A 26862-nucleotide genomic window follows, 5' to 3' on the forward strand; every position below is an offset into this window, starting at 1 on the left:
TTTCACATCATAATGTTTAGAGGATCTGATTGTGGTACATGGTGATTTACCAAGTACTGGGTTCTCAGGGTCAGATTATTTGTGTATTTTAATGCAACTAACCTATGACATAAATTTTGTTGCAGTCACTTATAACCTTCTTGGGACTGCAATTTTCATAAATAATGAGGGGCATTCAATAGGTAATGCAATACCTTTTTGCTTGGCAAATTTCAATTAAAAAATGTGGAATTTGTTGTGATACAACATGGAATATTTCTGCTTCAGCCCCTATAGTTTCATGAAGTACTGATATGTGATGGTACTATGCGTAGCATTCAAAAGTAACAGAGGTGCGCTACGAGCAAAGAGCTGTCGCTGAGTTTCTTTTAGTGGAAAACCAGAGGGTAGCAAATATTCATAGATACTTGGAGAATGTCTATTCAGACCTGGCGGTGAACAAAAACATGGTGAATCATTGGGCGAGGCATCTGTCATCATCACAACAAGGTCATGGAAACCAGTCCGATCTCCCTCTTGCTGGCCAGCCGCACACAGCTGTGACTCCTGCTAGCTTGGTTCCTCACTGTCTAACAGAAAAACATAAAGAGCAATGATAGGCCATCTGCGCAGAATTCCTGTTTGGCCCAATGTTGAATGTGCTCCATGGCAAGCAGTTCATTAATGATGTGGAGGTTATTGACACAGCAAGACGTTGACAAGTAGAGATGTGCCATATTGGCCTACAGGCCATCCCAGTATGGTGGTCTAAGGCTGTTTCATTAAACAGATATTATGTCAAAAAATAGAGATTTTATAGCCAAAAGAGTGCAGAATAATATGGTTAATATGGTGTATTGGAATTATGAATAAAACCGACCTGCTTTCAGAAAAAAATGTGTTGCATTACTTATTCAATGCCTATTGTAGTAAGGGTAAATACTGACTGCCAGTTATAGCAGGATGAAAACTTTGAGATTTTGTTGTCAACTTGCAATTGGAGAATCCTTTCATTTGGATTAGATACAGAATAGTGGGATAAAAACTTTTTTCATTTTTAATGTGGCTTCTTAATCTTACAAGCTGACAACCAAAAGAAAAACTTCTATTTCATTTTTTATTATAAATTTGTTGAGAAAATTAAATAGTAACACTATTTTGTGCACCTTCAAAGACATCATCGAGTGAAAATGCATTTAATTTTGCAATACTTCTGATGTTTTACTGACTAAGTTTGTTGTGAAATGAACTGAAACCCATCTGCAATATTTTCTTCATAAAACATTTACATTGTTGAACTGTTTTAAATTGTTTTTAGGTGCACAGTGATTTGTACTACTGTTAAATTGTTTGTGATGTTATTTAAGAATGGGTTCAATATACATCAAACCAACAGAACTGTATAGAGAACAATTACTGTATTAACACTATCCAATTCATCCCACCTTCATCAATACTGTTCAATGACTTCACGTAACACGGTTAAGACTTGTTACCCAGTTCCATTGCTGTCATTTTGACTGTGTAAGCATACTTATGGTCAAGTTCTTCAGATTTTTATATACTTAATTAATGTCTTCAAAACCTGTGTTACATAGAATAAGAACAAGAAGTGGCCTAGATCAATTATTTGGAAAAGTCATATTTGATGATATACCATTCTGAGATCAGTTATGCTCCAGCAATGGAAAATATAAACATGAACATTGAATTTCTGTACTGGGGTTAAGATATCCAGCAAGCAAGTGCATGTTGTAACAAGGAAAACTTTTGAACTTCTTGTAGATAGGTCTTTCAATGGATGGGCACACTGATGATAGCTATTCCACAAATTTGCTTCTCGATGAAGCTCATTATCAACACTCAATCTCAATTTGAAGAGAACAACGATAAGTATGAAACTAGAAAAAATGATTGGTACTATCCATTACACAGCCTATGTGTGGCACAGAAAGGAATGAGTTATTCAGCTATAAAAGACTTACCCAGTGTTGTGATGAATCTAATTAATATTAAATTAACTTCAAACACAAACTGAAATCATATCATCCTTGACAGCACACATAATCTTGCATCTATCACCTAAAGTTACAAAAAGTAATTAGGGTAGCTTAAGACTCATGTAAAAAGCAATACCTTAAACGGTCAGTATGTTGGCATCTTTGTAACTGATAAAATTTACCCCCCCCCCCCCCCCCCCCACACACACACACACACCAAGCAGCAGCAGAGTAACATACACACAAGAGGAATTCATTTTTACAAGCTTTCGGAAACTGAAAGGGGTACTGTTCAGAAAAGTCACCCACAGCCCCGTGTCAGGGGAGACTTACCAGATCGGACAATAAGGAAAGACTTATTGTTGTGGACTGCACAGGCTGATATTTGAGAAACTGAGGGCCTAAAGGTTTAAGACAGGCTGATATGCAAGACAGAGATTACTACTAAAACATCACATGAGTTAATAAAAGTGAAAAGCTATTACATTATATTATCAATAATTGATTATTTTCATTGTTATATATAAAGAGGGAGGGGGGGGGGGGGGGGGAGATATGTATGCACCTGGGTCTGATCAGTCTTGCAATTGAAACTACAGTGAAAATCAAAACTGTTTTATTTGCAACATTAGCTACACCTTCCAGCTACTTCTCTACATACTCACCTCCGTGACTCTGACATTTTTTCTAGCTATGTATCAGATTTTCAATATGCTCATCAGGGAAGATAGCCAACTTTGCTTTCCGCCAATCCTATACACAGGTATGCAGCTCACTGTCCTCGTAGCCAGTGGTTCAGGTGAGAAAAGAAATGAAAATCACAGGGAGTGAAGTTTGAATATGGTCAGAGTCAAATATTTCCCATCAAAAATGCTGTAAGAGTGTCTTTGTTGCAGCTGCAGCGTGCAACTGAGCATTGTTGTGAAGGAGAACAATGCCTGATGAAACATTCCTCTTTACTTGTTCTGAAGTGACCTTCATGGATGATTTTCTTGAATACCCTGATTCACTCACTGAATGAGATCATCAGCTGATGCTTGCTTCCATCTCTGACATAAACATATGTACACTCTGTTTCAAAGTTCCTGCACCATTGCTGCACTTTGCTATCACACTTGAAAGTCATAGTACGTGGGCCACATGAGAGCAGTTTGGACCCCTCAGCATGAAGAAATTCAACAACAGCACACACTTCCAGCTTGTGCTCAGAACTGAAAACTGCAATATGATGCAATTCACGGGTATACTAAACACACAGAGCAACACGTCTGAGCAAACCTTCATCAGACTTTCACTATGGTTTTAATTTTGTGACTGACCAGACCTTGGAAAAAAAGCCCTCATACATTTGTGGCACAGCATAAGGGATCTTATCATGCTAATCATGGTAGTAACAAACTCTCCACATGTAACTACATAAAAGACTCTAAAAAATCTGATATGCATATCTTGGATGCACTCTTACAATCCCCACTACTCTCCAGGTACAAAGGAATGAGTGGTCTCTTTGATTACTTTGAAGAACGGCAAATAAAAGAAAAACTTAGTTGCTCTTTTAAGTAATACTGTTCGAAAATTTTACTAAGGAACATACCACATCACATTCAATAAACGTTCCCCAGTACTTATCAGCACACGCATTACATATATTACATAACAATTATCATGCCACTGCATTGTCACCTGAAACTTATTTTTTACATTATTCCTAACAATCTTAATGATGAACTGGTTCTCAGCAGCTTGGCTGTATTCAATAAAAGTCATGGTGATGAAAAAGCACTGACTAGTGGATGTATAAATAATCTCTATTTGTCCTAACACAACCAGTATCAAGCATTTCATAACCATTAACAGTCAGCCATGGTAATAAAAAAAGGTGTTAATGCCAGTTCAGATAATGATAAATAAATATTACTTCATCCAGCAGGAAGTATTTGTTTCTTCATCCCCAAGAATTTTATAGAATTTCTAACAACAGTGGCAACTTAAAAGATAATGATGCTAAATTACATATTTAAGATACTTATGTGATGTGCCCAGTAGTTTCATCATTACACACACTAATCCTTCAAGACTGAGAATTGTAATTTTCCAAAATTAACCTATCAGTACACCATAAAATATTTAAAATTTAAGTGTATTAAATAGTATTACCTGATTTTTATCTATTTCTCCATCCTGCAATTCAGCTTCACCCTGTTCCTGGAATGTTATGATGATCAAGGCAACGAAGATGTTTACGAAGAAGAAAGGGAATACGACAAAATACACAATGTAAAAGATGGACATTTCTATTCGATAATTTTGTATAGGACCACGGTTGTCCTGTGTTGTGGCCATTGAATTCTGAAGCACTCTGAAACAAAAAAGGATGTGTGAAATTAGTGCTATTACTGTTACTTTTTCTCCCACACTCATTCAAAGCATAATGATGTTGAATATTTCATTAGATTAATATCAAAAATTTTGTCTTTGAAACCAGATGCTATGTATATTACTTAGATGGTACCTACAAATTATGAAATTGTGATTATGTATCTTGAGAAAAAAATACTGTAATGTTCAGAACCTGACTGCAAAACTGTAATTTTAAAAACATTCCATCAGTTAGGGATAGTACATTTTTGTTGTTATATCCTTGTTACATTTATCAATAAAGATTGTTTTCATAGCTTACAGAAACAAGCAAGATTTTATGTACAAGAATGACACATAACACAATAAAAGTTATTTATTAACATAAACCATAGTCCATGTGGAGTTGCTAGTCTCTCATTGGGCAGCTCCTTGGAAGAGAAACAGAGGAATGCCTCCCAGATATGGAGCATAATAGGGAAATGAAACATCAGGGTGGACCAAAACTAACAGCTGCTGCCTTGTAATTTGGGTATTGAAATACCATACGCTAAGAAACCTTGAATTAAAAACATCTGATCCACCAGGTTGAAGCCTAATGTGTAAGACAACATTGAAATCAGTGAAAAAAAATTACTCCATTAAAAATCGTAGAGGTATGGTCAAAACCTGGGAAACTACTCACGAAAATTTTATTAAACTTCATATTAATTTGAATGGATCCAAATGTCCAATTTTGGATATATGGAATCAGCAATGAGGAATTTTCCAATAAAGTAAATTAAATCATAGAGCATCTTAGAGAAACAAGACAGATTAACATTAAAAGTGATTTTAACAGTAAGACCAGATGTAAAATGAAATAGAAAATTATTAGATTATTTCGAGAAGACATTGTGAATGGTAATGGTAATAGACTCATTAATAGTTGTGAGAAAAACTCACTGAAAATTCTGAATGGCTTTTCTCAAAAAATGAAATATATAAATTCACATGGTATAAAGATAAATCATAATAAAAGACTTCAATAGATTGTATCATAGTTAAACAGTATGCAAGGATAAAAGTAAAGGATGTAAGATTATAAAGTGGCTAACACGCTGTTATTACTATGCAGTTAATACCAAATTTCTGTTTCCCTTCAGAGTGATAGAGACAGGAGAAAAGTACTTTACTGATAAAGAAAAACTACCAATAGAAGTCACAAGCCCTAAAAATGAGGGGTAGTCATTGAGTCATAATAATCACCTAGACAAAATAAAGTTATGCAATTAATTTTATGTTTGTTTTAATGGCATTGTCTGCAGTCTTGACACATTTTTAAAATCCTACACCACAAGGCCACTGCTAGAGAAGCACAAATAAAATGACACAGTCCCCTGATAAAGTGGAGATGAGCTGTGCCACTTTGTTTTGGCTTCTCTAGCCGAATGCTACGGTGCTGTGGAGAAGGGATTTCACTGTGTGCCAGGACCACAAATATGTACTTGCAAACAAACAAAAAATTAGTCAAGAAACTTTTTTTAAAGTGATAATTAAATATTTATATCTACCACTTGAATAATTTATACAGCCTTGACAATGAACATTTTTAGTTTAGTTTAGTCTGTGGCACAAGCCTCTGAGCTGGCTACTGGCCTCCAGTCTTTCTTCACTGAGGCAGGAGGAGAGGGATGTCGGAGAGCCCACTGCCCCAGTAACCCTTTACCCTTGAGCGAGATACCCCGTATTCATTTGACAGCAGGCAGAGTGGACCTAGGATAATCCTAGATTGACAGGAATGCGAAAAAATCCCCAGCCCATATGGGATTAAACCCGGGACCTAGAGGGCAAGACTCTAGTGGTCTAGCCACTACATCACCATGGCCTCAATAATGAACATACCATATATTTGTTTCAGAAGTTACTAGATGAAAAAGTTTATACTACAAAAAATAATTATCATTATACCATAGATAAATTATATAAGTCAACAAAAGGAGCATTTGTGGCATGTAAGTAAATAACGGGTCAAGGACCAAAAACTTAAATTTTGAGTTATAGGTGAATTTCTGTACTAACCGACAACACAAATAATATATATTCTGATACAAGCACCAGAACAGCGAAATACAGTATTTACAGCTGTCACAAGATGACATCAAAATTGATGTTCAAATAACGAGTCATGTGCCCTCAGTTCTGTATTATTGTCTTGGTGTGTACTTGTGTGAATTGTTGACAATTGAAGTAGCTCTGTGGTTTGTTTGCAACAATAGGACACTGCAGAAGTAATTATTACAGATACATAATACACAACATTGAAAAAGGGAAAGGAAAACTGGATCAAAATGCAGGAAGAGAGGGAAAGGAAGAAATTATGCAGTGAAAGAAAGAAATATACTCGAAAAGACAGCATTGTGGCTCCAGCTAAAGAGGCTCCCAAGCACCATATAGGCCTCAATTGCCATTTTAATTTTTATTACAAGTGTTGGAATCTGGATAAGTTATGTTCTAGTATTTTAATGTGTTTAACTTGTTATTCAAACCAATTTTGTATGGACAAAAATCATCATTCTGATTATGAGCTTATAGTTAACTCCAAGATTTTAAACATGGCTGAAACAGCAAGTGTTGAAATTCTTCACGGTAAATGATAACAGCCAAACAGTTGCAGGATAAGGATTTATTAAAATTCTTGACCATGTTTTGGGTATATCTAAATATACCTTCAATAGAAGTAAAATACACCTGAACAGGAAGACACCATTAGCAAAAACTTAGCATTGGAACTGAGAAAGAAAAAAAAAACACTATAGTTTAAGTAACTGTAAAATTACCAGAGTATTACAAGCTCAAAAACTGTTAAGTGACTAAATTATGTATTTGAAAATGTTTATAAATTTTGCATAGAGTTAGGAATCTCTGACCATTCTGCATTATTCATTGAACTACCAAAAATTAAAAAAGAAATTTCATGTAACAAAAGCTGTATAAAAAGAAACTTCAATGAAAAAGATTCAGTTACATTTAGAAATAAGTTAAGAGAGGTTGAATGGCCTCACAACAGATGTATTTTGAGTTATAGCAACTTCAACAATTTTTAAGTAGCTTTCTTGAAATATTTAATGAAACTTTTCCACTTAGAACCACATGCAACAAAATGACTAATAAACTTAAATGGATAACCCAACGTATAAATTTCTAGTACCAGGAAGAGGAAACTCCACAATGAACTGTTTTAATCATTATAAAGCTATATTTTAAAAAGCTGTGAAGGCAGCCAAATAAATGTCAAAAAAGAAGTTCTGTGTATAACATAGAAGTAAAACAAAAGCAGTGTGGTCTGTTGCCAAATCAGAGTTAGGTTTTAAAGTTAGTAGTAATGCAATAACTAGGATTAAAGTAGATGACAGCTTTATTGTAAACCCAGCTCAAATATCAGAGTGTTTAAATGAATTCTTTATAAATGTGGCAAAGTGAAATGTTGATACAGCAGAGTATCAGAACAAAGTGAATCCCTTCAGAATCCACAGATTTAAAAAAAGTCATAATAAATGATGTGGATAATGTTATATTGTCATTAAAAAATAAAAACTCTACTGAGTGGGATGGGATACCCAGTAAAGTGATTAAAACAGTGTGTGGCATAATAGCAACCCCTCTAACTAAAATATTCAAACATTCTTTTGAACAGGGATGCTTTCCTAATGTTTTGAAGTATGCCGAAGTCAGACCTCTGTTCAAGAAAGGCTTGAGGTAAGACATGGGAAACTATCGGCCTATTTCTGTTCTTCCAGTCCTTTCAGAAGGGTTAGAGAAAGTAGATGCAAACCAGATCAAAAATTTTATTGTAAAAATGATATTATTATAAGCAACCAATTTGGATTCCAACCTAGAAAAACACTCTGGATGCAGTGAATAACTGTACTGAAAAGATAGGCAAATCATTGGATCAGAGGAGTAAATTTGCAGGTATCTCCTGTGACCTCACAAAAGCATTTTACTCCGTGAACCTTGATTTACTTATCTACATATTATACAAATAAGGGATTAAGGACAATGCTCTAAATTGGCTAACATCATATTTACACAATAGAAAACAAAGAATAACTATCATCTCAGGTGCAGTTAATTATTATTCTAAATAGAGTACAGTATCACAAGGTGTGTGTCAAAGCTCCATTTTGGGGCCAATCCTGTTCCTACTGTATGTAAATGACTTAGCCATAAATATAAATTCGCCATCAGTTCTGTTTGAAAATGATACTTGTGTTTTAATTGAAAATGATCAGGCAGAAAAAATTCTGAACTCCATCGTAAGCACACTGGATACCTTGGAAAACTGGTTCCAGCTAAATGGGTTGAAACTGAACATTGCAAAAACCGGTATGGTACATTCCAAAACCAAACATCCAAAATGTGTGGAACTTGAAACTCAACATAACAATCAACCTATGAAAGAAGTTGACACAGTCAAATTCCTGGGACGAAATGTGGACAAGAACTTAAGCTTGAATACACATATTGACTTCCTATCAAATAAACTAAGCAGTTTTGCATTTGAAAAGCAAACACTAGCAAATTCGACTGACTTTTGTTGCTTATCATAGTTATTTTGAATCTGTCATTAGATACAGCATAATTTTCTGAGGCAATTCGAGTAGTGTATCACAAATACTGGTTATGATTTCCATTGTTTTGAAAATGCAAGATAATAAAGAAAGTTATCTGCGGTTTTCTACATTTTCTAGATCACCATTTTTCAGTATTGGGATTACTTTTGCCTGTTTTAGGTATTCAGGAAAGCAGCCAGACCTGAAAGATTTACTAATTATTACTGTTAGAGGGATTTTGTTTATACAAATCTTAAGGATTTATAATTAAAATGACAATATTTAAAACAATAACTAAGCACACTATTACATATAGTTCAGATATTTGGACAGTGAAATGGCAATTAAATTCAAAATAACTACCTGCAGAGATGGATTTCTGGTTACATTTGGCACTCAAATTAGAAAAAAAAAAAGAAATCAAGTAATCAGAGAAAGAGTGAACGTTCAAAATTCAGTTATTGATTTTATTAATCAGAAGCAGATACAACTGTGTGGAAATGCCAATATAGTGCAAGAAGGAAGTCTCTCTAAGTATGTAATGGACTGGCAATCATACAGGAGAAGAAATAATGGGTGACATGCTAATACCTGGACTCTGGGAACACACTCATAAGTGAAGGAGAGGAATATCCCTCAAAATTTTCAGATGAAGAAAGAATTCTTCTATTAAAAAAAAAAAATAATTGCAGATACACTGTAATCATAGGTGCAAGTAAAACGCGTAAATATTGTGAAACCAGAAAACAAGAATCATAAAGACCTAATAACATTATAATAGGACAGTAAATAATCAAGATTATGTCTGCATTAGCATGAATGAGAGTCACTAAATATGTATGCATTCTTTAAAGTACTACAACCAAAATAAATATAGTGATATCACAATAATATTTCTTTTTCTTTTTTTCCATTTGATAATGGGTAGCTAAGTTTGCAAACATGTGAGCACAGTGAAAAATACTGAGACTGAAATTTTATCATCATGTAATATCTTTGGTGTCTATATATGTTTTCAAATCAATTGATTGTAGTTCTATGTTATTCTCCAGGCAGCGAGTTCAGAATATAGTTGTTTGGTAATTATACGTTATCCGTGTATTGTCAAACCACATACCAACAGGTAATGGGCCCAGGGTACATGATCGGCAAAAAGGACCTTTTTCAACTAGATGAAAACTTAAGTTTGTAAGCTTAAAACTGCGGAAATCAACATGTTCATTAACATAGTGACTATGGTGCATATGGAGTTTGACTGGAAATGCTGTCATGTGATAATTACCACACATGTAGAAAACAAGTCGAAGCACTTGGGTATATGTATGGACATTCAACAAACTGTGCTGACTGGTTCAAAATGGTTCAAATGGCTCTGAGCACTATAGGACTTAACATCTATGGTCATTAGTACCTTAGAACTTAGAACTACTTAAACCTAACTAACCTAAGGACAGCTTACTGGTGAAGGTGAAGTGCTCACTACTACAGAAGTTGCATATGAACCATGGCAAGTGGCAGACAGAAAAGCAAAGGCTGACTTGATTTCATCCATTAATCCTACTGAATTGAAGCAAGTAAAGAACTGCGCTACATCACATCAGGTATGGCTGAAACTAATCAATCTATGCATCCAAAGGACCTGCTCACAAAGTAATACTGGTCATATTCCATACACTTCACAAAATGCATCCTATTGATGATGTGACATGATATCTTACTGAATTCTTCGATGGTGTGGATAAATTACAAGCAATGGATACTGACATAAACAGTGGTCTGTTGTCAATAATGATGCTCTACAGTCTTCCGAATAGTAACAATACTTTTAGATGTGGTAGTGACATCCTACCATATGTTGAGATACTGAAAGTAAAAATCTTCTAAGAACACAACGCAAGGATTCAGAAGACAGTGCCATGATATTTGTTAAACTGGGTAAATGTTTCATGAACACAACAAATGTGCTGTGAGTCACAGTGACAAATCATAAGAAATCAAAACAAAAACAAAAATGGAAAAATCATCATACTAATGCAATTGCTTTAAGAAGAAGAGATAGCAAGAAGATGACTGCTTTTTCAAGAAACGGCTAAGTGTGCAAGCTCCAAACAACTGTTGATGAAGCTCACTGCTGTTTCTCTATGAATGAGCCTGTGCACAAAGTTTTGTGACTCAAACATTTATTGGTGCATAGATATTGGTTGCAGTTCATATATATGCAACAATCTGAAAGTGTTCACACATGTAACAGAAACAAAAGAGAATTTAATGCTTGCAGACAACAGTGCTATGAAAGTAACAGCTAAATGTGACATACACATCACAACCACCACCAGTGAGCATCTGCATAACACTGAAAAACACTGTACATGCCAATTAATCCTTTTTCAGCAGTAATGGTTGTGGACAATAACGACATAGCAACAACTGAGAAAACTCATGCAATTAATACAAAATGCTAATTGTGATGTCGGTGGGACAATGAAAGAAACATCACAAGGCAGTTTGAAAATTTCTGTGACCTTTATAGATAACCAAAGTCTATATCCTTCAACATGAAAAAGAACCTGTTGATAAATTTGTTCAGTTCAAAAGGCTAGTAGAAAATCAGACTCAACATAAAATTAAATCCCTTTAGTCACACAATGGTACGGAGCACTGCAATGAAACAATGGACTCCATCCTCAAAATGGCAGGAATACAGCAATGTCGAACAACTCCACACAGACTGTAGTAGAATGATGTTGAAGGTAAAATGTACATGTCGTATGACTAGGGCCTCCCGTCAGGTAGACCACTGACTGGCTGCAAGTCTTTCAATTTGATGCCACTTCGGTGACTTGTGCGTTGATGGGGATGAAATGATGATGACCAGAAAAACAGAACACCCAGTACTTGAGCGGAGAAAATCACTGATCCAGCCAGGAATCGAACCTGGGCCCTTAAAATTGACATTCTGTTGCACTGACCACTCAGCTACTGGGGGCAGACTGTTCATTGGTCAAAATGGCTCATTGTGTGCTGCTCGCATCAGGACTGCCACCACCATATTAGGCCACAGCTAACTACACCCGAAATTTTTGTTTAACTAAAGGACTATCTGATGGATCTCCATATGAGAATTGGATGAAAAGAAAGCCTAACCTATCTCGTCTTTGTACATTTGGTCAAAAAAAAGTTGTCAGCCTGGATAAATCACGAAAAAAAGAGAAGTTTGATCCTAAAGGCAAAGAAGGAATTTTTGGAGTCTATTCTGACTGTTTGAAAGGATATTGTACATGGATACCAAGACATCACACTGTTCACATGTCAAGAGATATGAAGTTCCTTCATCAGGACAATTTCAAGCCCAAATAAACTTATTGTGGACTTATATAAAGATGAACCAAAGAGGAGGCATCAACATGAATTCCTTGGGAGGTGATTTTAATGGTGATACAAACATTAAACCAAAGCCATTGCCAGACATCACCCTGTTCAACAACAATTAGAAAGTTAGCACATAACCAAATTTTTCAATCAAAGATGAAACACATTCATAAAAAATACCACACAAACGTCAGGGTCTACAAGGGTATCTGCTAAACTGGAATATCAGTCAACACCATGTACTTAAGACTCAATTCTTAATTTATAACTGTCAGTAAGAGCTGAGGGGTCATGTAGAAATTCAAATTTTACTGTCAAGTAATATCTTTGGTGTCTATCTATAGTTACTACATGCATATTTTCAAAGCAATTGTTATAGTTATGTGTGATGCCCAATGAAGAAAGTTGTGAATAAAGCTGTCCAGTACTTATGTGTTGTGTCTGTATTATCAAACCACATCCCAACCAAACAAACATTAAAAAGTAAGAAATTCAAGCCACAACTAACAGAATTTGTGAATATATATGTAAACTCTATCTTTCATATGGTTTTAGTTACATTACTAAAGTACAACCAGTTTTTCATGAATACGTCAGTGAGAGTATTCCTATGCCATGATTGTCTATCAGATAGGTAGCAGATGTGTTTTCGGAATACTGATGGTCACATTTCTTCAAAGGAAAGTTTCATTAAAGTCGGTAATGCCTCATGCTCATGTTTTAGTAAACAACATGTTATGCCATTTATTAAGCAACACTATACACTAATCCCCCCATGAACCATGGACCTTGCCGTTGGTGGGAAGGCTTGCATGCCTCAGCGATACAGATGGCTGTACCGTATGTGCAACCACAACGGAGGGGTATCTGTTGAGAGGAAAGACAAACGTGTGGTTCCTAACAGCAGCCTTTTCAGTAGTTGCAGGGGCAACAGTCTGGATGATTGACTAATCAGGCCTTGTAACAATAACCAAAACGGCCTTGCTGTGCTGGTACTGCGAACAGCTGAAAGCAAGGGGCAACTACGGCCGTAATTATTCCCGAGGGCATGAAGCTTTACTGTATGGTTAAATGATGATGGCGTCCTCTTGGGTAAAATATTCCAGAGGTAAAATAGTTCCCCATTTGGATCTCTGGGCGGGGACTACTCAAGAGGACGTTGTCATCAGGAGAAAGAAAACTGGCGCTCTACAGATCGGAGCATGGAAAGTCAGATCCCTTAATCGAGCAGGTAGGTTAGAAAATTTAAAAAGGGAAATAGATAGGCTAAAGTTAGATATAGTGGGAATTAGTGAAGTTTGGTGGCAGGAGGAACAAGACTTTTGGTCAGGTGAATACAGGGTTATAAATACAAAATCAAATAGGGGTAATGCAGGAGTAGGTTTAATCATAAATAAAAAAATAGGCGTGCAGGTAAGCTACTACAAACAGCATAATGAACGCATTATTGTGGCCAAGATAGACACGAATCCCACGCCTACTACAGTAGTACAAATTTATATGCCAAATAGCTCTGCAGATGATGAAGAAATTGATGAAATGTATGATGAGATAAAAGAAATTATTCAGGTAGTGAAGGGAGACGAAAATTTAATAGTTATGGGTGACTGGAATTCGGTAGTAGGAAAAAGGAGAGAAGGAAACATAGTGAGTGAATATGGAGTGGGGGAGAGAAATGAAAGAGGAAGCCGTCTGGTAGAATTTTGCACAGAGCATAACTTAATCATAGCTAATACTTGGTTCAAAAATCATAAAAGAAGATTGTATACATGGAACAATCCTGGAGATACTAGTAGGTATCAGATAGATTGTACAATGGTAAGGCAGAGATTTAGGAACCAGGTTTTAAATTGTAAGACATTTCCAGGAGCAGATGTGGACTCTGACCACAATCTATTGGTTATGAACTGCAGATTAAAATTGAAGAAACTGCAAAAAGGTGGGAATTTAAGGAGATGGGACCTGGATAAACTGACTAAACCAGAGGTTGTACAGAGTTTCAGGGAGAGCATAAGGGAACAATTGACAGCAGCGGGGGAAAGAAGTACAGTAAAAGAAGAAGAATGGGTAGCTCTGAGGGATGAAGTAGTGAAGGCAGCAGAGGACCACGTAGGTAAAAAGACGAGAGCTAGTAGAAATCCTTGGGTAACAGAAGAAATATTGAATTTAATTGATGAAAGGAGGAAATATAAAAATGAAGTAAATGAAGCAGGCAAAAAGGAATACAAACGTCTCAAAAATGAGATCGACAGGAAGTGCAAAAAGGCTAAGCAGGGATGGCTAGAGGACAAATGTAAGGCTGTAGAGGCTTATCTCACTAGGGGTAAGATAGATACTGCCTACAGGAAAATTAAAGAGACCTTTGGAGAAAAGAAAGCCACTTGTATGAATATCAAGAGCTCAGACGGAAACCCAGATCTAAGCAAAGAAGGGAAAGCAGAAAGATGGAAGGAGTATATAGAGGGTCTATACAAGGGTGATGTACTTGAGGACAATATTATAGAAATGGAAGAGAATGTAGATGAAGATGAAATGGGAGATACGATACTGCGTGAAGAGTTTGACAGAGCACTGAAAGACCTGAGCCGAAACAAGGCCTCGGGAGTAGACAACATTCCATTAGAACTACTGACGGCCTTGGGAGAGCCAGTCCTGACAAAACTCTACCATTTGGTGAGGAAGATGTATGAGACAGGTGAAGTACCCTCAGACTTCAAGAAGAATATAATAATTCAAATCCCAAAGAAAGCAGGTGTTGACAGATGTGAAAATTACTGAACTATCAGTTTAATAAATCACAGCTGCAAAATACTAATATGAATTCCTTACAGACGGATGGAAAAAATTGTAGAAGCCGACCTAGGGGAAGATAAGTTTCGATTCCGTAGAAACGTTGGAACATGTGAGGCAATATTGACCTTACGACTTATCTTAGAAGAAAGATTAAGGTAAGACAAACTTATGTTTCTAGCATTTGTAGACTTAGATAAAGCTTTTGACAATGTTGACTGGAATACTCTTTTCCAACTTCTAAAGTTGGCAGGGGTAAAATACAGGGAGCAAAAGGCTATTTACAATTTGTACAGAAACCAGATGGCAGTTATAAGAGTCGAGGGACATGAAAGGGAAGCAGTGGTTGGGAAGGGAGTGAGACAGGGTTGTAGCCTCTCCCCAATGTTATTCAATCTGTATATTGAGCAAGCAGTAAAGGAAACAAAAGAAAATTTGGAGTAGGTATTAAATCCATGGAGAAGGAATAAAAACTTTGAGGTTCGCCGCTAACATTGCAATTCTGTCAGCGACAGCAAAGGACTTGGAAGAGCAGTTGAACAGAATGGACATTGTCTTGAAAGGAGGATGTAAGATGAACATCAACAAAAGCAAAACGAGGATAATGGAATGTAGTCAAATTAAGTCAGGTGATGCTGAGGGAATTAGATTAGGAAATGAGACACTTAAAGTAGTAAAGGAGTTTTTCTATTTCGGGAGCAAAATAACTGATGATGGTCGAAGTAGAGAGGATATAAAATGTAGACTGGCAATGGCAAGGAAAGCATTTATGAAGAAGAGAAATTTGTTAACATCGAGTATAGATTTAAGTGTCAGTAAGTTGTTTCTGAAAGTATTTGTATGGAGTGGAGCCATGTACGGAAGTGAAACATGGACGATAAATAGTTTGGACAAGAAGAGAATAGAAGCTTTCGAAATGTGGTGCTAAAGAAGAATGCTGAAGATTAGTTGGGTAGATCAAATAACTAATGAGGAGGTATTGAATGGAATTGGGGAAAAGAGGAGTTTGTAGCACAAATTGATGAGAAGAAGGGACCAGTTGGTAGGACATGTTCTGAGGCATCAAGGGATCGCAAATTTAGCATTGGAGGGCAGCGTGGAGGGTAAAAATTGTAGAGGGAGACCAAGAGATGAATACACTAAGCAGATTTAGAAGGATGTAGGTTGCAGTATGTACTGGGAGATGAAGAAACTTGCACAGGATAGGGTAGCATCGAGAGCTCCATCAAACCAGTCTCAGGACTGAAGACCACAACAGCAACATACACTAATATTACATGTACAATTTATTGGGTCACTTTTGTGTCATTACTTATGACTACCAAGTCTTTAATTTTAATTACTCATATATATCAATATAAAATCCCTTTTTAATTGTGCATACATCTTAATGATGTCAGTTCAAGAACATTTAATATAATGTTTCTTTCATTACATACTTTGTTCTTTTAGAAATTTTCTTTATTATAATACATGTGTGACTAATATTACTGATTACTGAATATTTTTAAACGATAAACTAAAAATAGCTGAAATCTTTTTGTTTGTGTTACAATGTTGGTATAATGACAAGACACAACCGTTAATAATACACTAAATCATAAAACTAATAGGATTAAAGGAAATCTAAATCTCAACATAAACAGATTATGCTAATATTGCAAATTTTAATTCAAAATTTTATAAAGAAAAGTTATTAGTTGTAAAGACTCTCAATGACTTGGAAATAAATTGGTATATGCTCTTTGGAGGAAAGCTTTTTGGCAGTATTAGTTATAAGTTAGACATCGTGTTGTATGGATGTGTTCTAAAAGTACTATGTGTAAATTATGTTAGAATGATACAGAAGATAAAACAAGAATGAATAAAATACACTCCTGGAAATTGAAATAAGAACACCGTGAATTCATTGTCCCAGGAAGGGGAAACTTTATTGACACATTCCTGGGGTCAGATACATCACATGATCACACTGACAGAACCACAGGCACATAGACACAGGCAACAGAGCACAATGTCGGCACTAGTACAGTGTATATCCACCTTTCGCAGCAATGCAGGCTGCTATTCTCCCATGGAGACAATCGTAGAGATGCTGGATGTAGTCCTGTGGAACGGCTTGCCATGCCATTTCCACCTGGCGCCTCAGTTGGACCAGCGTTCGTGCTGAACGTGCACACCGCGTGAGACGACACTTCATCCAGTCCCAAACATGCTCAATGGGGGACAGATCCGGAGATCTTGCTGGCCAGGGTAGTTGACTTACACCTTCTAGAGCACGTTGGGTGGCACGGGATACATGCGGACGTGCATTGTCCTGTTGGAACAGCAAGTTCCCTTGCCGGTCTAGGAATGGTAGAACGATGGGTTCGATGACGGTTTGGATGTACCGTGCACTATTCAGTGTCCCCTCGACGATCACCAGAGGTGTACGGCCAGTGTAGGAGATCGCTCCCCACACCATGATGCTGGGTGTTGGCCCTGTGTGCCACGGTCGTATGCAGTCCTGATTGTGGCGCTCACCTGCACAGCGCCAAACACGCATACGACCATCATTGGCACCAAGGCAGAAGCGACTCTCATCGCTGAAGATGACACGTCTCCATTTGTCCCTCCATTCACGCCAGTCGTGACACCACTGGAGGCGGGCTGCACGATGTTGGGGCGTGAGCGGAAGACGGCCTAACGGTACCGTAGCCCAGCTTCATGGAGACGGTTGCGAATGGTCCTCGCCGATACCCCAGGAGCAACAGTGTCCCTAATTTGCTGGGAAGCGGCGGTGCAGTCCCCTACGGCACTGCGTAGGATCCTACAGTCTTGGCGTGCATCCGTGCGTCGCTGCGGTCCGGTCCCAGGTCGACGAGCACGTGCACCTTCCGCCGACCACTGGCGACAACATCGATGTACTGTGGAGACCTCACGCCCCACGTGTTGAGCAATTCGGCAGTACGTCCACCCGGCCTCCCGCATGCCCACTATACGCCCTCGCTCAAAGTCCGTCAACTGCACATACGGTTCACGTCCACGCTGTCACGGCATGCTACCAGTGTTAAAGACTGTGATGGAGCTCCGTATGCCACGGCAAACTGGCTGACACTGACGGCGGCAGTGCACAAATGCTGCGCAGCTAGCGCCATTCGACGGCCAACACCGCGGTTCCTGGTGTGTCCGCTGTGCCGTGCGTGTGATCATTGCTTGTGCAGCCCTCTTGCAGTGTCCGGAGCAAGTATGGTGGGTCTGACACACAGGTGTCAATGTGTTCTTTTTTCCATTTCCAGGAGTGTATATGAAAGAACTAATTTAAAGTCCTGTGACAAATTCATTTAAGGACTGCATATTGAATGACTCCGAACCTGTAAAAATTCTCTTACCGGTATTTCAAATAGGATGCTCCAACTTGACAACTGTACCAACAACAAGAATGATGACTGATGGTAAATCAATATAAGTAGAACAAATATTCACTTACTATAACATGAATTCCAGCATGTTTCCTAACTTTTGCTCTTCTTTCTTCTCAAGGTATGAGAAAACAGAATGCAAACAAGATCACATTGTAAGTTACATTGAAATATTTTGGCAACATAGAGATCACCAGAGATGGATGACTAGCTCAGCTAGGTTTTCATGGGGCTAGATATTGCCTTTATTGTTTATGGCTCCTACTAATTCACTGATCAGAATGATTTACAAAAACCACAGATAATCGAAATTTGGACGACAGGAGAGATATATGAGACCCACTTTCTTAAACATAAGTATGGTGTCTTAACGTTTACATTACATCACTAGGTACAAGATTCAAGATATCTTTGACAGTGCTGGTGTAGAACACAATGCATTAGTTTTGAAGAGAGAATACATTCATGTATTATCACCTTCAGTGCACAGCAAGTTCTCATGTTATAGACTGGGCTGCCATTAAGTACCATCAGTAACTTCATCTACAATGAAACATGGGAATTTTCAATGACAAATGCTGCTTCGAGAAGTGGTAGTGGCTGTAATCACAAATGGTTAATACAGGTCATAGTGGTTTTTCATCAGTTATGTGGGTGTTCTTATGTTAAAACTGAATAGTTTGTTTGTGCCACTATGAGGCCCAAGTTGCATAAGATTTCCCAATGAGCCTTTTACTATGCTAAAAGATTTGAACACATGGGTCTAATGAATGGAAATTACAAACAGATCTTTATGTAAGCTGCGAAGAAGGAGGAAATTTGTATTATGACACAATACCTTTTATCATAAGTAAAAGGTATGAGGAGAAATAGCAAGAGGCCTTCAGTTCAAGTACAATAGTTCAATGGCAAGTAAACATTTGCAAAAAGAATGTCTGATGATGAAAGATCAAATCAAACTTGACTTTGAGCAAAGAACAAAGTTTATCAAATAACTGACATCACAGAACTCCCATACAACAATATTTGGCTGAAATGAACAATCATGTGTTGTTTTACTTTTATATTTATGTCTATACTCTACTAACCACTGTGAAGTGCATGACAGAGGGTACTTCCCATTGTACCAGTTATTAAAGTTTTTGTTCCATTCCATTGACACATGGAGCATGGGAAGAATGAATGTTTATCTATATCACAGTGTATGCTGTAATTAATAAGATCTTGTTCTCATGATCCCTACATGAATGATATGTAAGAGGTTGTAGCATGTTCCTAGAATCATCATTTAAAGCCAGTTCCTGAAAATTTGTTAGTTGACTTTCTCAGGGTGGTTTCCATCTACTTTTAAGAGTTTGCCAGTTCAATTCTTTCAACATGTCTATGGCACTTTCCCACGAGCCATACACACCTGTGACTATTGTGCTGTTCTTCTCTGTATACATTCAATATCCCCTGTTAGTCCCATGTGGCATGGGTTCCACATATTTCAGCAAAATTCTAGGATGTGTTGCACGAGTGATTTGTAAGCAATCTCTTTTGTAGGTTGATTGCATTTCCCCATTTTTCTACAAATAAACTAAAGTCTACCAGCTGCTTTATCCATGACTGTATTTGTATGATCATTCCACTTCATATCCCTATGAAGTGTTACACCCAAATATTTGTATTAGTTGGCCAAATCCAACTGTGACTCATTGATATTACATTAACAGGATACTACGTTCTTCTTTTTTTTTTTGTGAAGTGCACAGTTCTACATTTCTGAACATTTAAAGCAAGTTGCCAATCTTTGCACCACTTTGAAATCTTATCAAAGTTTGACTGAATATTTGTGCACCTTCGTTCAGATTGTACTTTGTTGTAGATAACTATCATCTGCAAAATGTCTGAGGTCACTATCAATTTTAACTAACATTAATTAATATTAATATCCAATTACATTATATTAATATTGCCCACAAGGCTTGCTCAATACAAACAGTAAAGGACCCAACACACTTTACTGGGGTGAACCCTAGGTTACTTCAACATCTGTCAATGACTTTTCATCCAAGATAACATGCTGCATCCTCCCTACCAAGAAATCCTCAATTCAGTCATAAATTTTGCCTGATACCTGATACAATCATAGTTTTGGTAAGAAGTGTAGATGTGATATTGAGGCATATGTTTTTTTTTTATAAATTAAGAAATACTACATTTACCTGACTGCTTTGAGCCGTGGCGTTCAGGACGTAATGTAAGAAAAGTGCTAGTTGGTTTTCAAACGATGTTTTTAAAATCCATGCTCATTGGCAAAGGATGTTGGACAGCAGTTTTATGGGCCTCCTCTGCTACCCTTCTTGTAGTTCCTTATTACAACTACTGGGCATGGTTTTTTGCTTGAGGGATCTTTGACAGATTATAGTGAACAGAGGGGCTAACTCAGCCACAAATTGGGTATAGAATCTGATAGGGATTCCACTGGGCCCTAGGGCTTTGTTCAGTTTTACTAATTTCAGCTGTTTCTCAACATCACTGATACCAATGCCCATTTCACTCACATTTTCAATGGTACAAAGATTAAATTGGGGCAATACTCCTGGCTTTTCCTTTGTAGAGGAACATTTGGAAACAGAGTTAAGCATTTCTGCTTTTGCTCTGCCACTCTCAATTTCAGTTCTTGTCTTGTCTATGAGTCACTGGAGACTAGGTTTGATGCTACTAACAACATATGACCAGAACTTCTTTGGGTTTTGTGAAAGATTCTCTGACAGTATTTTGCTACGGTCACTGAAGGCTTCAGCATTGCTCTCTTCACTGCCAAATGTGTTTCATTCTTCAGCATCTCCCTATCTATATCCTTATGCTTTGTTGTACACCTATTATGCAGTGGTCTCTGTTTCTATAGACATTTCTTTACAGCAGTTGTATGCCATGGAGGATCTTTCCCATCATGAACTATTCTACTTGGTACAGTATCCAGTATCCAGTGCATGGTCAACTTTTCTTTTAAACTTGAGCCATCATTCTTCTACATGTTCCCAACTGAGCTAAACGTTTCAAAAAGTTCCTCATTGAGCTATGACACTACTGCTTATTTGACTAGTTTGCTGAACATATAAATCTTTCTACTTGTTTTAGTTGCCCTTTGTACATTTGTATTCATTGTTGTTATATCTAACTGATGGTCACTGATACCAATTTAGATGTGAACATCCCCAAAGAGTAAATAAATTATGAATAATCCGCCTCGATTGCGAAAATTCCCGGTGTTTACCCAGGTTTCAACGTGGATAACCACGCCTTCTTTGTGGGTGTTCATTTTAGAATATTGACTATGCCCATTTAGGCAAGCTGTTTTTTATTTTGTTCTGAAGAAAGCGTGAAACCTGGGTAAACACCGGGAATTTTCACAATCGAGGCGGATTAATCATAATTTATTTAGATAATTACGATTGCTGACGTGCTGCAATGCTCAAAGTTCTTATCCCCAAAGAGGTCAGGTTTGTCAGTTACCATTAGATTTAACATATTTCTGAACTACATGTTCTAGGTAGTATTAAGAGAAGGCATTTTGTAATGTTTCACAGGATGTCTTGTCACACCCACCACTTACAAAACTGCAGTTATCCAACTTTGTGGTTATATGGTTAATGTTTTTAAAGTTAATCTAATAATCACATTACAATTATGAAACATAGATACAAGAAAACTGAGGTTTTCTCTAAAGATTTTGGTTACATCAGGAAGTGAGCCTGGTGGCCGACAGCAGGATTCTATTATAATTTTATACCCACACTTGATATTGAGTCTTGCTCAAACAATCTCACAAGCAGCTTTAGTTACTGTCCCAGTGGATTTGAGTTTCTGTTCACTGCAACAAACACACCAATTCCATTTTTCTATCCTTTTGGTATGCACTTAAATTTTGCCCCACAAATATCACTACTGTGAACGTCAGGCTTTAACTAGCACTGTGTCTAGTACTATGAGGACTTCAGTGCTTTTTAGGAGACCTTATAGCTGTGACCCTTTCTTGTGATAACTTTGGCAGTTAGCCACTGTGATTTTAATATTCTCACCTGTGCAAGGGGGAGGGGGCATTTTTATGGGTCTTACCCCGATACTTATGGATTTCCTACAGCTATCATTAACTGGACTGGATTGAAAGTCACCCCACACGCAGTCAACTACCTAGATGTTGCCTCTGATGTGTAGCGCACACCTGACCCACTAAAAGAAACCGTACAATTCTCAGCTTAAAGTTAACAGACTCCTATTTCCTGTTTGTTAACACATTTACATTATTTTTCCAATGTAGTAACTAATACGTTTTCTTTATATTAGGTAAACTGAAATTTTACTTACTGTGGCCAACCTTCACCCGTTTGCACAGCAAACAATGTTAACATTGCAACCATTACGTTGTCATAATGAAAGGCCTGAGTTTTCCATTCCCTATTTCTTGGTTCAGGTACATTATCACCATTAAAAATAAAAAATTGGCCCCTGAAAATTAAGAAATAAATTATTTTTGTTCAAATGTGATTAAAATTAATTTGTTACTTAACTTATGAAAAACACAGTGTATTTAAGGGCAGCCACAATGTATGATTTCATGAACAATAGTTAACATGAAGATGAAGTGTTTTGGCTTTTTCACTGTGTACACTGACAAGAATTTAGTGTTGAAGAAGGCACATATGCCTCTTGGGATATGCATAAGCACAGCTACTACTGTATGGCAGATAATAAGGAATTTTGGATGTGGGTGTGTCAAATAGTTATTTTGACAGACACAACAAAAGAACTATCATACACATCTAGCCTTTTTTAAAAGTAGACAACACACACACACACACACACACACACACACACACACACATCACCACTGTCTTATGCTACTGAGGCAGGGCTGTTAGCAACACCAATGTATGTGTGTGTGAGGTGTGAGTTGTGCTTGCATGAATACATGTGTGTTGGTTACTTTAGAAAAAGGCCTTTTGGCCAGAAGCTCAACATATATCACAGCCTTTTTGTTGTGTCTGTCTATGATTCAACATCTCCTCTACACGAGGAGCTGTCAAATTCACCATCAAACAACTTTTTTTTTCAGTAGATTTTTACAACTAGAGTAAAGGCTGCAGTATGCAGCCATTAAAACCTTAGAGCCAACATAGTGCTCTGAAAGGTAAGACAAGCAATAAAAAATTATTAAAAACTAAATATGGGCATAAGAGACAAAGCAATTAACAAAACTACTTTCAGTACTTTTGCTGCTACTAGCACCAATGAAGACAGAAAATAATGGTATACGGCAAAACACACATAGATAAGCCAAAACATTATGACCACTGTCAACCACAACACTGGATACCACCTGGTGGCATTGCAAGCAGATGACAAGGTAACAAAAGTATGTAAGCAGAGCAGACACAGACAGGGGATTACCCTAGCGAAGATATTTGCTGCTAATGGGGAAATCCATTGAGATAAGCGACTTTGGGAAAAGGTGGATTATTATTACACAGAGCCTGTCAATGAGTATCTGGAAAATGGCACAGCTGCTTAAATGTTCATGTGCTACAGTCGTGAGCATCTATCGAAAGAGATACAAGTACGGCAAAACTACCACTAGGTGCTAAATGGTTGGATGGTCACGACTCTTCACAGAACGCGGGGTTCAGAGGCTTATCTGCTCTGTAAAGTAGGATACATGGTGATCTGTGACTTCTTTGTCAAAATAGCAAAATGCTGGTGCATGCTCAAGTATTTCATAGCACACTGTTCATTGTACATTGTTGAACATGGAGCTTCACAGCAGACCACTCCTAAGTGTTCACATGTTGACCCAACAACATCATCAATTACAATTGCAGTGGGTGTGGGACCATTGGAATTTGAGCACTGATGAATGGAAATGTGTCAGCTCTGCAGGTGAATCACATTTTTGCTACACTAGTTCAATGATCATCTCCACAAATGCTGCCACTGAGGTGAACAGCAGCTGCAAATGTGTAGCGTGCGATAGACATAGGCTGGTGGGAGCAGTATTATGCTATGGGACACATTCTCCTGCACTTGCATGGGACCTGTGGTAGGAATTGAAGACACGCTGACAGCTGTGAACCACCTGCAGCCCTTTATGCTTGATGTCTTCCCCAAAGCCAATGTCATCTTTCAATACAATAACTGTCCATGTATCAGAGCCCGAACCATGCTACAGTGGTTTGAGGACATTACAGTGAACTCACATATATGTCTCACTGACCAAATTCGTCTGACGTAAATCCTATGAAACCTACATGGGTCGCTGTCGGGTGCCATCACCATGTATGGAAATCAGCAGCCCATTACTTACACTAATTACATGACCTATGCATAAACATCTAATGGCAGATACCTCCACAAACCTACCAACAAACTCTCAGATCTCTGATATGCAGAATCAGTGATGTATCTCATTCCAAATATGGACAAACAAGCTATTAGAAAGGTGGTTGTAATGTTTTGGCTCATCAGTGTAAAATGTTACATGGGAGCCACTATTTGGAAGGAAGAGGAGCTATGCCTTACAGAACTTAACATGTTGACTGTGAATTACTGCAGTGAGTGTAGCACCACCATGTGCCATTGCCATGCACACAAATTCAGTTGTTTTTCAAATTCACTTCTTTGAAGCCAATATTAACTGAGAGTAGAAGTTGAATATATGTTATTTTTCATGAATATTAAGTCTAACAGATATAGACTGGGACAATCAGATGTTTAGGACAGGCGGTAGGGACAGGGCATCGAGTGACATTATACTGAGTGCACTATCCGAAAATTACCTCGAGCAATTAAACAGAGAACCGACTCGTGGAGATAACACCTTGGACCTACTGATAACAAACAGACCCGAACTTTTCGACTCTGTAAGTGCAGGAAAGGGAATCAGTGATCGTAAGGCTTTGCAACATCCCTGAATATGGAAGTAAATACGAATATAAAAAACAGGAGGAAGGTTTATCTGTTTAGCAAGAGTAATAGGAGGCAGATTTCAGACTACCTAACAGATCAAAATGAAAATTTCTGATCCAAAACTGACAATGTTGAGTGTTTATGGAAAAAGTTCAAGGCAATCGTAAAATGCGTTTTAGACAGGTGCGTGCCGAGTAAAACTGTGAGGGATGGGGAAAACCCACCGTGGTTCAACAACAAAGTTAGCAAACTACTACAAAAGCAAAGAGAGCTTCACTGCAAATTTAAACCCAGCCAAAACCACTCAGACAAACAGAAGCTAAATGATGTCAAAGTTAGTGTAACGAGGGCTATGCGTGAAGCGTTCAGTGAATTCAAAAGTAAAATTCTATGTACCGAATTGACAGAAAATCCTAGGAAATTCTGGTCTTACGTTAAATCAGTAAGTGGATCGAAACAGCATATCCAGACACTCTGGGGTGATAATGGCATTGAAACAGAGGATGACATGCATAAAGCTGAAATACTAAACACCTTTTTCCAAAGCTGGTTCACAGAGGAAGATCGCACTGCAGTTCCTTCTCTAAGTCACTGCATGAACGAAAAAATGGCTGACATTGAAATAAGTGTCCAAGGAATAGAAAAGCAACTGAAATCACTCAACAGAGGAAAGTCCACTGGACCTGATGGGTTACCAATTCGATTCTACACAAAGTACACGAAAGAACTTGCCGCCCTTCTAACAGCCGTGTACCGCAAGTCTCTAGAGGAACGGAAGGTTCCAAATGATTGGAAAAGAGCACAGGTAGTTCCAGTTTTCAATGAGGGTCATCGAGCAGATGTGCAAAACTATAGGCCTGTATCTCTGACATCGATCTGTTGTAGAATTTTAGAACATGTTTTCTGCTCGCGTATCATGTCATTTCTGGAAACCCAGAATCTACTCTGGAGGAATCAATATGGATTCTGGAAACAGCGATCATGTGAGACCCAACTCGTTTTATTTGTTCATGAGATCCAGAAAATATTAGATACAGGCTCCCAGGTAGATGCCATTTTCCTTGACTTCCGGAGGGTGTTCGATACGGTTCCGCCTGATAAACAAAGTAAGAGCCTGCAGAATATCAGACCATCTGTGTGGCTGGATTGAAGAGTTTTTAGCAAACAGAACACAGCATGTTGTTCTCAAAGGAGAGACGTCTACAGACGTTAAAGTAACCTCTGGCATGCCACAGAGGAGTGTTAAGAAACCATTGCTTTTCACAATATATATAAATGACCTTGTAGATAGTGTCAGAAGTTCCATGCAGCTTTTCGTGGATGATGCTGTAGTATACAGAGAAGTTGCAGCATTAGAAAATTGTAGCGAAATGCAGGAAGATCTGCAGCGGATAGGCACTTGGTGCCCTGAGTGGCAACTGA

General features: G+C 37.7%; 1 protein-coding gene across 1 annotated transcript in view; it reads right to left on the reverse strand.

Annotated features, from left to right (window-relative positions):
- The window catches only part of LOC126298058 (voltage-dependent calcium channel type A subunit alpha-1), an 860595-nt gene that overhangs the window by 520173 nt on the left and 313560 nt on the right, over window positions 1–26862 (reverse strand). The window contains exons 21-22 of the mRNA XM_049989377.1: window positions 22846–22986; window positions 4137–4338 (exon numbers count right to left, since the gene is read on the reverse strand). Of these exons, the coding sequence (XP_049845334.1) occupies window positions 4137–4338; window positions 22846–22986 (343 nt within the window). The remainder of the gene's footprint in view (window positions 1–4136; window positions 4339–22845; window positions 22987–26862) is intronic.

The sequence above is a fragment of the Schistocerca gregaria genome, chromosome X (genome assembly GCF_023897955.1).
Source record: "Schistocerca gregaria isolate iqSchGreg1 chromosome X, iqSchGreg1.2, whole genome shotgun sequence".
Lineage (NCBI taxonomy): Eukaryota > Metazoa > Arthropoda > Insecta > Orthoptera > Acrididae > Schistocerca > Schistocerca gregaria.